General features: G+C 42.5%; 1 protein-coding gene across 3 annotated transcripts in view; it reads left to right on the top strand.

Moving 5' to 3' along the window:
* The window catches only part of ANO3 (anoctamin 3), a 246,029-nt gene that overhangs the window by 106,938 nt on the left and 120,057 nt on the right, over positions 1-19,034 (top strand). For all 3 annotated transcript variants that reach the window (XM_072118543.1, XM_072118544.1, XM_072118545.1), the window contains exon 5: positions 16,054-16,212. In XM_072118543.1, the coding sequence (XP_071974644.1) occupies positions 16,054-16,212 (159 nt within the window). The remainder of the gene's footprint in view (positions 1-16,053; positions 16,213-19,034) is intronic.

Raw genomic sequence — 19,034 nt, forward strand, 5'->3', positions numbered from 1 at the left:
GGGGGGGGGGGGGTAAGATTCTTACCGATAGCTAAAACGTTGGATGGATTGACCCATAACTCAGTCTATGCAGTAGTTTGGGACCCTTCAGTGGGATGTTACCATCTTTGGGAATTGGGAAGAAGTGGGATGTTGACCACAAGCCATTCAGCATATTGGCTTCTTCGGGATACTCCTTAATGTGAGCATTAGGGTGATCACTCAGTTTAGCAGAGGGCCCCAAAAATTCCAAATCAAAAAAATACAAACTTCTATGAACTCAACAAACACTTCCAACAAGAGAAGAGCAGAGATACACAACACCCATCGTTTTAGTGATCATTTTGGGTTCCCATCCTTTGAAACTCCTGCTATGATGATATTTCTTGCCAGTAATTATTGATATCCTTTGAAGAGGGTGCAGAATATCCACACAAATATATTGGGGGTCATTTACTAAGGGCCCGATTCGTTGTTTTCCCGACGTGTTACCCGAATATTTCCGATTTGCGCCTATTTTCCCTGAATTGCCCCGGGATTTTGGCGCACGCAATCGGGCCGGGTAAGTAAATTTGCCCCAATATGTCCCACCACGGATCTGCATGGTCATGGGGGTTGACTTGTCCCATGTCAATTAGGCTTTCTAGTAATCACTAGTCAGGTGGGCGGACCTATACTGAAGCAGACAACCTTGGACTGCCCAGTTGACAGTTGACAACCAATTTCTCGGCCATGGTGGGCTACAGTAACAGTAATCCACTGCTCGGGTATGTTGGGCTACAGAATAAATTCTAATTGTGCCAGAATAAATTGAAGGGCCTATAAAAGATGCAAAGTGTTGGAGTTGTTTCAAGGTCCTCTTAAACATTAAGCCAATGTGAAAGAGTAGAAGATGCCACTTTTTAACCCTGTCGAGTCCTATTAGATCAGGTAGATCGGAATATCATCACCATGTGGCATCCATGTGTCCGTTCAACAGTTGACGTTGGGCGCTAATGCTCCGCATGTCCAAGTGTAAGTAGATTGCTCTGCTTGTTCCTTGGGCTTTAGCTTTGACTATCACCTTTCCCTGTCCTGTATGGGAAGCTTGAGGAGACTCCACCAAATGAGAACATAAACTGTTGGGAACAGGGGGACTAGGACAACAGCCTCATCAGGTATCTTGGGGTAAGGGGTGTGTGTGAAAACATTGATTAATGGTCAAAGTGACAGATGCTTCTTGTAGGGTCTTGATTATGGAAACTTTCAACTTCCAAACCTTAAAGGGACATTCCAGGCAAACAAATGCATTTGATTCTGGTATTACACGTGTCAGTCCCTTGTCTATTCTTTTACTTTCTATCTCCATGTATCACATTGGGTTGGTCGCGTAGCAGCAGAGTGAATCTGCCCCCATGATATGCTTTCTATACAGGAGTCTATGGAGATCTATGTGTCACCCAACATAGACATCAGATCTATATTCTATCAGTTACTTATAGGCATGAACAGGTTCCTGTCACACAGTTGGTCTCCCTGACTGTATACTTATGTTACAAGTTGAAGTCAGCTTTAAAGAGGTTGTCCATGAATCCTGTAAAATCCATTGGGGGCTGTGGAAGGGGAGACTGGTTATAACTTAGGAGGGGCACTGACCAGACGTTGGAAGACCGCAAGTGAGGTCTTCTGACATTGGCAGCTACTGATGGCTAAAGCAGGTTCCCATGATGCTCAAGATTAAAAACCCCACCGGTGGTAAGAGCATGGTACGTTTCCTTCCCTTACTTTGGTCACCCCTGTCTACAGGGATTTTTCCAGGATTCCCTGGAAAACTTGACCTTTTCCCAATTTTAATGTGTTAGAGGTGCAGCACATTATCAGTTAAAAAATGGATCAGTAGATGGCGAGAATAATCCCAGGAGATATGCTTCTGTGCTGAGGCATCATGGGATTGATAGGTGGAGAATCTAAAAATGAACTTTTATTCTAAGGAAATCTACTATCAAAATCACAGTCACAGTGCCTGGATCTATCAGTAAGTGATCCTGATTTATCATAATGGATTTCGATGGTAGATTTCCTTTAAGCAAATAAGAGGATCCACTGTAAAATGTAAATACTACGGGCCACATGTATCACTCGTTTTTTCAGTTGTTTTTGCGCCTTTCCATACTGCGCACCGTTTTTGTGATTAAACGCCAAACTAGTCGTTCAGCAAAAATAACCAGGTTTCCCTCATTTATCTTACCAATCCAGATGTTTTCTTGCGCCTAATGATATTCATCCCTTGCGACTTTTCATTTAGGTGCAAAAACGGGCGCAAAAACACTCCACGGTGGCTTAAACTGAGAAGTAACACTGAGCCCCTGTGCAGAGCAGCTCATCCCCAGCAGCAGAGCTCAGCCAGACACTAGAACATATAATACAGACATTACATACACTGCAGACACTAGAACAGATAATACAGACATTACATACACTGCAGACACTAGAACAGATAATACAGACACTACATACACTGCAGACACTAGAACAGATAATACAGACACTACATACACTGCAGACACTAGTACAGATAATACAGACATTACATACACTGCAGACAGTAGTACAGATAATACACACACTTTATACACTGCAGACACTAGTACAGATAATACAGACATTGCATACACTACAGACACTACATACACTGCAGACACTGGTACAGATAATACAGACACTAGTACAGACACTACAGACACTAGTACAGATAATACAGACATTACATACACTATAGACACTACTACAGATAATACAGACATTACATACACTACAGACACTACATACACTGCAGACACTAGTACAGATAATACATACACTAGTACAGATAAAACAGACACAGATAATGCAGACACTACAGACTCTAGTACAGATAAAACAGAAACTACAGACACTAGTACAGATAATACAGACACTACAGACACCAGAAGCCTCAGCTCAGAGCAAGACAGGAGAGAAGTTTGCAGAATTTTGCAGATACTACAGACAAGTGTCCCAGAGTAGCAGAATGACCTCACTGGTGTCTGAGGGGAATACTGTGCAGAATTACAGGGGTGCAGCAGGAGACTAGCACTGGGGGATCCCCTCCAGGAGAAGCCCCTGCTGAGGAGGTCACTGGGTGACAGTTTGCCAGAATTTAGGTGCAACTAATACACTTAGACGCACAAAAGTGATAAATGTGGCCCTATGGGCCACATGTATCACTTGTTTTTTCTGTTGTTTTTGCGCCTTTTCATTCAGGCGCACCGTTTTTGCGACATTTTTGCGATTAAACGCCAAATTAGCCGCGCAGCAAAAATAACCAGCTTTCCCTCATCTATCTTACCAATCCAGATGTTTTGCTGCGCCTAATGATATTCATCACTTGCGACTTTTCATTTAGGTGCTCCACTCCAGCCCGAAGGTGGCGTTATCTGAGAAGAAAGCACCTGTGCAGAGCAGCTCATCCCCAGCAGCAGAGCTCAGCCAGACACTAGAACATATAATACAGACATTACATACACTGCAGACACTAGAACAGATAATACAGACACTACATACACTGCAGACACTAGTACAGATAATACAGACATTACATACACTGCAGACACTAGTACAGATAATACAGACATTACATACACTACAGACACTAGTACAGATAATACAGACATTACATACACTGCAGACAGTAGTACAGATAATACACACACTTTATACACTGCAGACACTAGTACAGATAATACAGACATTACATACAATGCAGACACTAGTACAGATAATACAGACATTACATACACTGCAGACACTAGAACAGATAATACAGACACTACATACACTGCAGACACTAGTACAGATAATACAGACATTACATACACTGCAGACACTAGTACAGATAATACAGACACTAATACAGATAATACAGACACTACAGACACTAGTACAGATAATACAGACATTACATACACTACAGACACTAGTACAGGTAATACAGACATTACATACACTACAGACACTACATACACTGCAGACACTAGTACAGATAATACATACACTAGTACAGATAAAACAGACACTAATATAGATAATGCAGACACTACAGACTCTAGTACAGATAATACAGACACAACAGACACCAGAAGCCTCAGCTCAGAGCAAGACAGGAGAGAAGTTTGCAGAATTTTGCAGATACTACAGACCAGTGTCCCCGTGTAGCAGAATGTCCCCACTGGTGTCTGAGGGGAATACTGTGCAGAATTACAGGGGTGCAGCAGGAGACCAGCACAGGGGGATCCCCTCCAGGAGAAGCCACTGCTGAGGAGGTCACTGGGTGCAGGGTGTCACACACCTGGGTGCTGCTGTGAATGTTATCTTCATTCTGGGATGTGGGAGAAGCAGAGAGGAGCTTGTAGCAGGATGACATGTAAGTGCCCGAATCTAACATTGCGCCTTAACTGCACCAAAATTGCGCCTAAACTGTGTTAAAGTAAAGTGATTAATAAGAGGCAGGAAATTACCTTATCACAGATGGTTGTAGCTTGTGATAGTTCTGGCACAACAGTTCGCCAGAATTTACGTGCAACTACTACACGTAGGCGCACAAAAGTGATAAATGTGGCCCTATATGTATAAAAGTGTTAAGTGTGATATATTGTCAGGCGGGCTACAGGGATAGAAAGTTTTGTGGATAAAATACCTCCACATACTTCCTGTATCTTGCAATGTGCGCACAATATGGAGATAACGTGAGCCGCCGGATGTTGTAGCCTGGCATTACCCGGGTAACCTTCTCCCTGTCCCATTTCTTCAATCCCTAATGCCTTCTTTTCCAGCGCTGACTACACTCCAAGGATGTGAATTATTGAGATGTCACATAAACATGCATCAAACCCGAAAAAAAAACAAACCGCTCGGCATAAAATCCTGAAGGGAACAGATAAGGAGGCCGACACTTCCCCATCACAATGTGGCAGCACATGTGTACAAGGCCCAGACGGGATGATAATAAATTCATAACCTGATGGATAGGCTGCTGCTCCCGGTATTCCATACTTGTAGTAAGAGCTCGGATACTTATCCTGTGTCCATTAGAAAGGTATGCCGGAGAAATGAACGCATCTCTGGGGATGGAGAGAAACTCTCCGCAAATCCCAGAGCAGTCAATTGTCCAAAGCTAAACTCAAGTTAATGGAGCGGCAGCCTCCTGGCTGTGGAGAAGACATCACGGTCTCTGTGGTTAGTTACAAGGTGATTAACCTGCCCGGAACATGGACACATCTGCCAGCGCCTCCGCATAGAAGCAGCATGGAGACCCTGGATATGCAGGACATGGTAGGACAAACTTCTCTACATCTTTCTGGATAGTAATTTTTTTAAAATTGTTAGGTATTATAAAATTTTTACTATCATATGGTGCATCTTCAGATGTCCAATAATATTCTGGGGCAGTAATATAATTATGATAATAATAATAATAATCAAATCATCATAATATAATGAATGTATAATGAATGATCTATAATGTATAATTGTATATAGATTGTCATTTTTGCTGATTTCTCAAATATGTATTATTTGACCATTTTTTACTGAATTATTTGTTTAACGGTATACTGTATGTATATATATATATATATATATAGGTTTTATTTCTCTAATATATATATATCTCCAAATAAATAAAGAAACTGCAGCACTCCAATTAGTGAATGAAAATGTGGTGTTTATTCCACCTCTAGCAACGTTTCAGCTGTGTCCCAGCCTTTGTCAAGCCTTATATGCTATATACATTGGGGGTCATTTATCTTATTTCCCCATTCTCTAAGCTCTGTTTTTGCATCTGTTGTGAGTTTATTTTTTGCATTTCATCTGTCTTTTGGCTCTTTGTCAAATGAAGAGTTTTGGGGGCCTTATTTTAAGCCAAATCAGCCGAATTTTAAAAAAGGCACCTTTTTTTGCGTAACTCATAGCATTGCCTTTCCTAAGCATGGTCAGAAAGAGAGACATATATATAGACACATAGATAGATAGATAGATAGATAGATAGATAGATAGATATGAGATACATATGAGATAGATAGATGTGAGATCGATCGATAGGTAGATAGATAGATAGATAGATAGATAGATAGATAGATAGATATTAGATAGATAGATGATAGATATGAGATAGATATGAGATAGATAGATGATAGATATGAGATAGATAAATAGATATATAGATAGATATGAGATAGATAGAGATAGACAGATAGATATGAGATAGATAGATAGATAGATAGATAGATATGGGATAGATAGATAGATAGATAGATAGATAGATAGATAGATAGATAGATAGATATTAGATAGATAGATGATAGATATGAGATAGATAGATGATAGATATGAGATAGATAGATAAATAGATATATAGATAGATATGAGATAGATAGATAGATATATAGATAGATATGAGATAGATAGATAGATAGATAGATATGAGATTATGGGCCACATGTATCACTCGTTTTCTCGTTTTGTTTTTGCGCCTTTTCATTCAGGCGCACCGTTTTTGTGCCATTTTTGCAACTAAACGCCAAACTAGCCGTGCAGCAAAAATAACCAGTTTTCCCTCACCTATCTTACCAATCCAGATGTTTTGCTGTGCCTAATGATATTGATTACTTGCAACGTTTTAATTTAGGTGCAAAAACGGGCGCAAAAACACTCCAGTCCGAAGGTGGCGTTATCTGAGAAGAAAGCACTGAGCCCCTTTGCAGAACAGCTCATTTCTAGCAGCAAAGCTCAGCCAGACAGTAGTACATCATACAGACACTGGAACATATAATAGATACATTACATACACTGCAGACACTAGTACAGATAATACACACACTACATACACTACAGACACTAGTACAGATAATACAGACACTACATACACTGCAAACACTAGTACAGATCATACAGACATTACATACACTACAGACACTAGTACAGATAATACAGACACTACATACACTACAGACACTAGTACAGATAATACAGACACTACATACACTGCAGACTCTAGTACAGATAATACAGACACTACATACACTGCAGACACTAGTACAGATAATACACACACTACATACACTGCAGACTCTAGTACAGATAATACAGACACTACATACACTGCAGACACTAGTACAGATAATACAGACATTACATACACTGCAGACACTAGTACAGATAATACAGACACTACATACACTGCAAACACTAGTACAGATAATACAGACACTACATACACTGCAAACACTAGTACAGATCATACAGACATTACATACACTACAGACACTAGTACAGATAATACAGACACTACATACACTACAGACACTAGTACAGATAATACAGACACTACATACACTGCAGACACTAGTACAGATAATACAGACATTACATACACTGCAGACACTAGTACAGATAATACAGACATTACATACACTGCAGACACTAGTACAGATAATACACACACTACATACACTACAGACACTAGTACAGATAATACAGACATTAGATACTCTGCAGACAGGAGCTGCAGACTCTATTTACAGTTCATCACCTTCTGCTCAGAGCAAGAGAGAAGAGAACTTTGCAGAATGTTGCAGATACTACAGACAAGTGTCCCCCATGTAATTCTGCACAGTATCACCAGTGTTTGAGGGGGATACTGTGCAGAATTACAGGGGTGCAGCAGGAGACCAGCACTGGGGGATCCCCTCCAGGAGAAGCCCCTGCTGAGGAGGTCACTGGGTGCAGGGTGTCACACACCTGGGTGCTGCTGTGAGTGTTATCTTCATTCTGGGCTGCGGGAGAAGCAGAGAGGAGCTTGTAGCAGGGTCACATGTAAGTGCCCGAATCTAACATTGCGCCTAAACTGCGCCAAAATTGCGCCTAAACTGTGTTAAAGTAAAGTGATTAATAAGAGGCAGGAAATTACCTTATCACAGATGGTTGTAGCTTGTGATTATTCTGGCGCAACAGTTCACCAGAATTTAGGCGCAACTATTACACTTAGGCGCACAAAAGTGATAAATGTGGCCCAATATATAACAATGGGGCAGATTTATCAAGTGTCTGCAAGTCAGAATATTTCCATTTGCCCATGGCAACCAATCACAGCTCCCCTTTAAAATATTCATGAGCTCTGGTTAAATCAAAGCTGAACTGTGATTGGTTGCCATGGGCAACTGGAAATATTCTGACTTTCAGACACTTGATAAATCTGCCCTAGTATTTTATAATAAGACACGATAAAGACATTTCCCAGCTGATGTAGAAGGACAGAAGCCTCAATGTGTTTCCTTTTGATAAACATTTGCCTGTATAATACTAGAGAAGTGCGGAGCGTCCAGCTGTCCATCCTGCTCACATCTCCACTACTTCTCCTCACAGGTTAGTGATGTCTGACGTGTTCTGCGCAGGATTATACTGTAGATGTAGATACACAGAAGTAAAAATGTCTTTAGAAATGTGTTTAATCCAGTTCCACAGCTTTTTCCTATCTGGATATCTGTCAGATCTATTACTCTCCCTATCTAAGGGCTCGTTCACATTGGCGTTGCTGGTCACCTTCAGTTGCGCATCCGTCGCGTTTTGTCTCCGTTGTGTCTCCGCTTTTCTTCCATTTTGTCTCAGTGTCCGCAACCCCCCCGAAGTTTAACATTGCTGTGCAAACATCACACCTGGCGATTCAGTTTCATTGGTGAAAAAAAAACTAATTTTTTTATTCCGAAATAGACTTCTATTGCTTTCTGTGATCTGCATCTGTGAAAAAATAGGACGTTTCATAATTATTTCCATGGACAACGGATCAGTGAGAATACAAGCCAATGTGCAAACACCCATAGAAATCAATGGCTTTGTGAGGCATCCGTGGAAATCACTGAACCACGGACGTGAAAACCAACCACCAATGTGAAAGAGCCCTTACCTGTATGTGTCTGCCAATACGTAGACAACAGATACATTGATCTTCTTCTGTCCCCCTGTAATTCCGGCCAGTATCCTCCTCACTACTACAGGGGGACACTTCTCTGTCCTGTCTCTCCCCAACTCTTCTATCCTTCACTGAGCTGCTGGTGCACTGAAACTCATGGTGCACTGGTTTTACTGCTTTGTGCCAAATTCATCTTTGAACTACAATGGCTGAGAGAGGTTGTGGTGCATGATTTATCACTGATTTGCGCCAAAAAGTTGCTAAAGATGCACAAATACACTCCAGTCCCCACTGGTCACAAAATTTCAGAAATTGGCAAATTGCAAGACTTAAAGGGGTAGTCTGGGAATCTTCATATCATGTGGGCGTATGGGGGTGTAAAGGGGTTTCCTGCTCAGCGCCCATGCACAAGCTATTGGGGCACATTTACTTACCCGTCCGGAGGAGTTCATCAAAAGTGCATTGTCCGATTATAATACACTTTTCCGCGATTCACTAAGATCGTGCGCCTGATATCCTGCATGTGTCACTTCCCCGCTCAGGTCCCCGGAGTTCACCTTCTTCTTCCTGGTGTATGTAAGTGCATTGTCTTGCGACACAATTTGAATGTTAAATCCCGAGCTCAGTCTGTATCCGTCGGATCGTCCGACGGCTACGCCCCCCGATTTCTGCCGCATGAAGCCGGCGCAGCTGCGCCAAAATCCGATCACGTGCGACACAATTCCAGCACACACACCTGTTAAATACCTGTCACAGCCGTGCAAAACATGAAAACGTCGGAAAATCCGGCTAAACTGTGTCCGCGGGCCCTTAGTAAATAAGCCCAATTGTCTGCGCAATTAGCACTTAGACAAGATGGGACACTTGACTGCACATTTTCTCCGCCTCCATGACTCTTCGCTGGTCAATAGTTATTGCATTCAATTTCTGCATAACCCTTAATCTCCCCAAATAAAGAAGGACATCATCGTTATCCCGTCCTACATGGATCTTAGGTATAAAGCTTTCCAGACACGTGTTTGTGCTTAGAAATTCCAAAATGGTTTCCCTTTAAATTGCAAATTGGCTGCATTTTTTATACCTTCATAAAACCGCAGACATATTCTTCAAAAGAGCCTCATAAAACATGAATTATAACACAGTAACAAACATAAAGCACCAGTCAAAAGTAATTGACTTTGTAGTTTTCACAGGCATCGGAAAGTCAATAGGAACTTAAGGATGAGATATGAAAATTCAATATTATGGAGCATCTGAAAGGACATAATTTACCCGAGCACATATCCCATATACAGGCGGCCCCTACTTAAGAACACCCGACCCCTAGTTACAAACGGACCTCTGGATGTTAGTAATTTACTGTACTTTAGCCTTAGGCTACAATAAACATCTATAAGAGTTATCACAGGAATCTGCAATTAAGTTTTATTATTAATTCTGGTTCTGATGACAACCCAACATTTTTAAAATCCAATTGCCAAAGAAACCAAAAAAATTTTGACCGGGGTTACAATGATAAAATATACAGTTCCGACTTACATACAAATTCAACTTAAGAACAAACCTGCAAGAACCATCTTGTACGTAACCCGGGGACTGTCTGTACTACTGACAGTAGTGGATTATAATACAGGCAGATTGGGCGGCCGCCCAGGGCCCATGACTACCTCACCCAATCACTAATTTTGATACTGTCCTGTAGAGATAAAAAAGAAAAGGACCTCCAGCCATGAAATCCTCAACCTCTATGTATACAAGGATCTTTAGAGGACCTTTAAAGGTCCTCCAAAGGTCCTTAATCTGCAGAACTAAAAGTGGACAGAAGTGACCCCCTCTTTTACCAACTATCTTTATTCTAGTACCATATGGATATGCCATGAAATAATTAGACTAGTAATGGCCCACGATTTTCATATAGCCCAGGGACCATGTCTTAACTCGCCCTGGACTACCTATATGCAAGATTATGGGGCAGATTTACTTACCCGGTCCATTCGCTATCCAGCGGCGGGTTCTCTGCGCTGGATTCGGTCCGTCCGGGAGTCATTAAGGTAGTTCCTCCGCCGTCCGCCAGGTGGCGCTGCTGCGCTGAAAAGCATCGGAACGCGCTGGAGTTCACCGAGCCGGGCTGAGTGAAGGTAAGTGCAAGCTCCGCGACAGATTTTTTTTTTTAAATGCGGCCGTTTTTTCCAAATCCATCGGGTTTTCGTTCGGCCACGCACCCCCCCCCCCCCCCCCCCGATTTCCGTCACGTGCATGCCAGTGCCGATGCGCCACAATCCGATCGCGTGTGCCAAAATCCCGGGGCAATTCAGGGGAAATCGGCGCAAATCGGAAATATTTGGGTAACACATCGGGAAACCGTGAATCGGGCCCTTAGTAAATGACCCCCTATATGTTATTTACAGCCCAATTGTTTAACATGATCGTCCGCTACATTGTGTATTTGACGTTGATAGGAGTCCATTAGGGAAATGGATGTAAAACGTCAATCAATATAATTTAGTATTACGGTAATATGTTCATTATAGAAACTCATTAACTTGCTCTATAGGAACCTCCTTTATTAGGTAGTAAAAATATAGATAGATATTTATAGATAGGGAAGATACTTAAAGGCGCCCTCCAGTTCTGCTTAGCATAGAGCCAGAGGGGGCAGCATCAAATCTGATAACAGGGATTGTGTTACCTGTAAATTGTGGTTCTACTTATGCAGCTAATTTTTACCCAAACATAGAACTTTAAGGCCTGTAGGGGGCACTTTAGAGCTTGTAAAGAGAACACAGATGAGTAGAAGTGGATTATTTAATAGGTGGTTTGGGGCGACCGCCCCGGGCCCTAGGATTCAATGGACCTAAAAAACCCAACAAGTTTGACTTTGCACTTAGGACGTAGTAAAGAGAAGGATCTGCAGCACTGAAATCCACTTACATGTGAGCCTGCTCTATACACATGTACACTTTGCAGGACCCTTGAAGGTCCTCCAAAGGTCTGTAAACTGCAGAACTAAAATCATAAGAAATCCACACCCTCATTTTCCATGAAGCTTGGTTCTGGTACTCTGTGTAGGCAGTAAATTTCAGAAAATGTAAAACAATCGACTGGTGATAGGGCAAAATTTTCATACAGCCAAGGGCCCGCGGCAGTCTTAATCCATCCGTGTTTGGGATAATTGCAAGGGGCTTTGGCACCCTCCTACTTCTAATTTGCTCTGTGACTGTGTTACAATGATTGATACAGAGGCAGAGAAGTAAGGGGTTAGTTCAGATGCAGTCAACACCCAATCACAGAAGGCGGAAGAGAGTGAATCATTATCATAATGAAAACTGAAGGATAAAATTAAGATCTTTAATTTGGCTTTTTTTTCAAGCTATAAAATTTTTTGTTATTTTTCCATCAATTTAGATGTATGAGGGTTTGTTTTTTGCAGAGCGGGTTGCATTTCTAACTGCAGCAATTAAAAACGCAACTCCTCCCCCAAAAAAATGAAACTTCATACCTTTTAATTGCTGGGGTTTCATTTTTTGGGAGGGAAAGAATTTTGCAAGATTTTTTTGCAATTTTTTTTACATTGTAAATTTTGGGCCATTCATGCCGAAACTTCTGGGGATTTTTGGATATTTCTCTTCTTTTTTTTCTTCATATTTTTAAACATTTTATTGCCTGGTTAACTAGAATTTTTACTGAGATCGAAATCTGGGGGTACAGAATCCTAAGACCTTCTTACTGCCCCATAAGTGGGAAGGGTTAAAAATTCATATCCTCCATTTAACAAACATGACATTCCCAAACTTTTTTGGTCCCAAAATTCTTCATTGATTCTTAATATGACCTTTGTTAATGGTCGTAGACAAGTCCCTGATCGAGTAAGGACTAATATCATCATCATAATAGCAAAATGTTCCGTGTTGATAATGATACGGGGAAAATTACGGTAACATGAAGCGCCACTCTACGTGCAGTTTATATTTAGATGAATCTCGCAGGTAATTGCTTATTTATTGCACTAATTTTCATAAAATGCTCCAGATATTCACATAGTGAATGGAAAATTAACTGCTGTGCTTTATAAGACTGAAATCGTATTGATTACATTAGAGAGACTATCCTGAAATATGTTCCTATTATCCAAACCTAATGCTGCCATATAAATGCAAAGGGCGTGCAAACAACAAGTAGAAGGTGGTCAGCGGGAATGAAATAATTGAAGTAAGGCTGAAATGCAGAGTATATAACATTTGCTCAATCTTGGGTTAAACTCTCGATCTGCACAATTGGAGACTGTGACAGGGAGGCTTTTAGGAGCAGTTTATGGTAAAACGTAATTAAAAAGATAGAGGTTAAGTGTCTGACCTTTACCTGTTCCAATAGTTCAGTTCCCCAAACAGTACCTAAGTGCTTTCCCTAGCCCCCTTCCCCCCTATTATTGGTGTTTGAGATATCAGTAAAATGTTTAGGTAACGTCAAGGCCAGATTATAGGGAGGGTACCCGGGGCATATGCCCCAGGGCCCCCGTCTAGTGTGCAGGTGGAGGGGGGATTCACATTCTTGGAGTGGTGGAGTGATACAGCTTTTTATACAGCAATATCGGTATGTATGAAGATGTTCTGGGGCAGCTGAGGTGTGTGTGAAGAGGTTGTGGGGTTGCTGAGGTGTGTATGAAGATGCTCTGGGGCAGCTGTGTTGTGTATGAAGATGTTCTGGGGCAGCCGTCAAGAAAGGCTGTAGAACTATAATTTTTACTTAGGTAAAAAAAAATAATAAATTGGGGCCTTCACCAGTTTTTCGCCCAATTAGCCTTCACCACTCTTAATCTGGTACTCGGTATCGACAAACAAGGCAGACACGCTGGGGCTCATTTACTAAGGGTCCGATTACAGCACTTTCGTTGGTTTCACGATAGTTTCCGATTTGCGCTGAATTTCCCAGACCTTCTACAATCACAACGACAAAGACACAATTCCAATTGTTTCTGTCGTACTTGGGCCTACACTGGCGTCCCAACCTTACATTGTAGTAGACGGTGTCCTGTACAATTGCAAAGACAAAGTTGTTGTATATTTAAAGGGGTTGGGCCAAGTATGATTGTTATACCTTATCTATATTATAAGGGATAACAATCTGATTGGTGGGGATCCAAATGCTGAGATCCCTACTGATCGCAAGAACGGGGGTTTCTGTTCTCATGACCTGCTGGAGCGGCAGGACTCATACTTGACCTGTGAGAATTCTGGATGTAGTCAAGCCTAGTAAGGAATGGAGTGGCAGTATAAATACTCGACCTGTTACTCAATCCATTAGCGTGAACAAGACCCCTGTTCTCTCGATCTTTGATGGGTCCATCCCAGTAGCCGGTTTATAAAACTTGGTACAACTTCTTTAGCCCAAAATACGTATAAAACTAGATATTATGACGCTCGGAGGGTTCATTTTCCACTTCCTAATGATGAATTCCACCTTACGATGGTGGAGAGAGGAGCACAACTAGATAATTAATGGAAGCTTTTATCCGTGAAATAGTAGCCGGCGGTCAGCGTGCGCTAAGCTGTGGTTCCGGCTTTCACACAGGTGTCTAATCGCTACTGTCCGCTTACTGCTGCTTTCATGTAACAAGCAGAAATTTCTAAAGGTGATGAAACAGCCAATCAGGTGGTGGATCCTGCAAGCGAATACACTTTCTGCAATGGATTATTTAAACAAGTAACAGGACCATAGAATTGCAAAACAGGTCATGGAAACCGGATATTCCGCTCACCGTGAAGGTCAAGCTCTCGGAATGAATTAGTTGGACGGGGCTCGGAGATATTCCACACTCATTACCCCGGGAGAACGGACATAAAGTGTAATAAAAGAAAAATCGGAAAGGTCTGGATGAGAGTGAAATGATGTGTAGCTGACACTGGGACTTGTATTTGGTGTCTCGCTGTCATACGAGACCAAGTCTTCATGCTTCATGACAGAGATGATATGAATAATAGAATTGTGGACTTCACGTTCTATGAAGTGTGTCTCTAGTTATTGAACAATGTTTCATAAATGAACCGTGCGGGTGGATAGAAGAAACTTCATAATGTATCATGTTAAAGAAAAATGATTTTATCTGCTTTTGTCTGGCTTCTTAACTCATTCCTTCTATTTAGTTTATGATAAGCGGAGGAGGCGGCTGCCTGTTAAAGAAGACCTGTCACAAAATTTTACCCCCCCCCCCCCCAGCAGGTTAAAGGAAACCTACCACTGCTCACATGATGAAATCATCCGAGCAGACCACCCGGTAGGCTATTTAATAGTGATGCCGGCACATACTTTAGTTAGGCTCGGCGAACTTTAGTTTTGCCAAAAAAACTATTAACTTACATATGTAAATAGCCCTCCGGTGCTACCCCTACGTCATCCGATGTTTAAATATTCACGCCTCCTTCACTCTCGCCGTCCGGCTGTGCGAGAGTTAGTATCTGCGCATACGCGATAGGTGCCGAGAGCTTGGTGACGTCACGGCTCTCGGAACCTGAAGGAGGACGGGTACAATGAAGGAGGCGTGAATATTTAAACATCGGAAACCATCGCCCTTCCGAAGATGACGTAGGGTTAGCACCGGAGGGCTATTTACATATGTAAGTTAATCGTTTTTTTAAACAAAACTAAAGTTTGCCAAGCCTAACTAAAGTATGTGCCGGCATCACTATTAAATAGCCTACCGGGTGGTCTGCTCGCATGATTTCGTCATGCGAGCAGAGGTAGGTTTCCTTTAAAAGTTTTCCCCCTATCACCTAAACTTATCTGCACTGTACTCTACCTTAATTACAGACGTTTTTCTGATATGCCAATGAATAGATATAAGTCAACTTCTAAAGAAAAAAGTCAAATGTTCTCCCAGGCTGACAGTGAACCCCGCCTCTTTCTTTTGACTGACAGCTTAGTGACCCTACAAATCTTGACCTGGGTAGACAGAAAGTCATCTTCTTCTCCAATTCCTGTCCGTACCACAATGTTGTGTGTTACAATTGACCTACTTCTAACTACTAAGATTTGTCCAAGATCTAAGGTCTTTTAGAGTACCACATGACATACACTGACGCATCTCATTAACCGCTTCCTTTCGTCTATCCATCCAGAATGAAATGACTTCGGTGGCGTCCCTCGGCTTATATTTCAAGGATGGGATAAAGCGCATAGATTATATCTTGGTATATAAGAAGTCCAGCCCGCAGATCGAGAAACGGAGCACCTTCGAGAAGAACCTGCGAGCCGAGGGCCTCATGCTGGAGAGGGAAGTAAGTATATGGGGTGAAATAAACTCATCGGGATGTGTTTGTAATGGGTTCCGGCAGCTAAATGCCTTTTCTTGTGCTTATAGTTATATGACTGGTTGTTTGCTTTAAATTAAAATATTAATGGGGCAGCTTGGTGCCTGCTTTTAGCCTTTAACATTAAATCAATTTCGGATGACTGAGAATCCCCCAGCCGTGGTGACGGGTGCTTTATGTGTCTAGTGTGAAACATCAAGGAGCACTTTGCTTCCACTCACATCATTGCAGAGCAATTTTGTTTTTATGTTTTTTTTTTTTTCATTATGATTTTCTAAAGATGTTTGTAACTGCTGTTGGTTTCTAGGGGGACATTCTTTTGAATATGTTATATGTAGTGGGATATTTATTAAGTATTGGGTTTATTTCCTTAGGGGGCCTTTTAAAGCGAGGGATTTCTGCTGCCCTATCAGAGGACAGGGTATGATAGGAAGTTAGAGAATGAGCACTGTGAAATATAAGTTTATATAATTTAGAGACAGATTTTTTTGTAAAAACAGTCATGGTCAGTCCTGTTTACCCCTCCTACACATTGATTGACAGTAAGAATCTTGATTATGCCAACCACACACAGTGATTGACAGTGAGAGTCATGATTACTCCTCCCACACACAGTGATTGACAGTGAGAGTCCTGATTACCCCGCCCACACACAGTGATTGACAGTGAGAGTCCTGATTACTCTCCCACACACAGTGATTGGCAGTGAGAGTCCTGATTACCCGGCCCACACACAGTGATTGAAAGTGAGAGTCCTGATTACCTCACCCACACACAGTGATTGACAGTGAGAGTCCTGATTACCTCACCCACACACAGTGATTGGCAGTGAGAGTCATGATTACTCCGCCCACACACAGTGATTGACAGTGAGAGTCCTGATTACCCTGCCCACACACAGTGATTGACAGTGAGAGTCCTGATTATCTCACCCACACACAGTGATTGGCAGTGAGAGTCATGATTACTCCGCCCACACACAGTGATTGACAGTGATAGTCCTGATTACCCCGCCCACACACAGTGATTGACAGTGAGAGTCCTGATTACCCCTCCCACGCACAGTGATTGTCAGTGAGAGTCCTGATTACTCTGCCCACACACAGTGATTGACAGTGAAAGTCCTGATTACCCCGCCCACACACAGTGATTGACAGTGAGAGTCCTGATTACTCTCCCACACACAGTGATTGGCAGTGAGAGTCCTGATTACCCGGCCCACACACAGTGATTGACAGTGAGAGTCCTGATTACCTCACCCACACACAGTGATTGGCAGTGAGAGTCATGATTACTCCGCCCACACACAGTGATTGACAGTGATAGTCCTGATTACCCTGCCCACACACAGTGATTGATAGTGATAGTCCTAATTACCCCGCCCACACACAGTGATTGACAGTGATAGTCCTGATTACTCCACCCACACACAGTGATTGACAGTGAGAGTCCTGATTACCTCACCCACACACAGTGATTGGCAGTGAGAGTCCTGATTACCCCGCCCACACACAGTGATTGACAGTGAGAGTCCTGATTACCCCTCCCACACACAGTGATTGATAGTGATAGTCCTAATTACCCCGCCCACACACAGTGATTGACAGTGATAGTCCTGATTACCCCGCCCACACACAGTGATTGATAGTGATAGTCCTGATTACCCCGCCCACACACAGTGATTGATATTGATAGTCCTGGTGAGATAACTGCTGATACTACTGGCCCAAGGATGAGACTCCACATACTGACTAGAGAAAACCCCATCTGAAATCAGCACTACACATTGATTGACAGTAAGAATCTTGATTATGCCAACCACACACAGTGATTGTCTGTGAGAGTCCTGATTACTCTGCCTACACACAGTGATTGTCAGTGAGAGTCCTGATTACTCTGCCCACACACAGTGATTGACAGTGAGAGTCCTGATTACCCCGCCCACACACAGTGATTGACAGTGAGAGTCCTGATTACTCTCCCACACACAGTGATTGGCAGTGAGAGTCCTGATTACCCGGGCCAACACACAGTGATTGACAGTGAGAGTCCTGATTACCTCACCCACACACAGTGATTGACAGTGAGAGTCCTGATTATCTCACCCACACACAGTGATTGGCAGTGAGAGTCATGATTACTCCGCCCACACACAGTGATTGACAGTGATAGTCCTGATTACCCCGCCCACACACAGTGATTGACAGTGAGAGTCCTGATTACCCCTCCCACGCACAGTGATTGACAGTGAGAGTCCTGATTACCCCGCCCAAACACAGTGATTGACAGTGAGAGTCCTGATTACCCCGCCCACACACAGTCATTGACAGTGATAGTCCTGATTACTCCACCCACACACAGTGATTGACAGTGATAGTCCTGATTACCCCGCCCACACACAGTGATTGATAGTGATAGTCCTGATTACCCTGCCCACACACAGTGATTGACAGTGATAGTCCTGATTACCCTGCCCACACACAGTGATTGATAGTGATAGTCCTGATTACCCAGCCCACACACAGTGATTGATAGTGATAGTCCTGGTGAGATAACTGCTGATACTACTGGCCCAAGGATGAGACTCCACATACTGATTAGAGAAAACCCCATCTGAAATCAACACTACACATTGATTGACAGTAAGAATCTTGATTATGCCAACCACACACAGTGATTGACATTGGGAGTAATGATTACTCCTCCCACACACAGGGATTGGCAGTGAGAGTCCTGATTACTCTGCCTACACAGTGATTGTCAGTGAGAGTCCTGATTACTCTGCCCAC

The sequence above is a fragment of the Engystomops pustulosus genome, chromosome 7, assembly GCF_040894005.1.
Source record: "Engystomops pustulosus chromosome 7, aEngPut4.maternal, whole genome shotgun sequence".
NCBI classification, from domain to species: domain Eukaryota; kingdom Metazoa; phylum Chordata; class Amphibia; order Anura; family Leptodactylidae; genus Engystomops; species Engystomops pustulosus.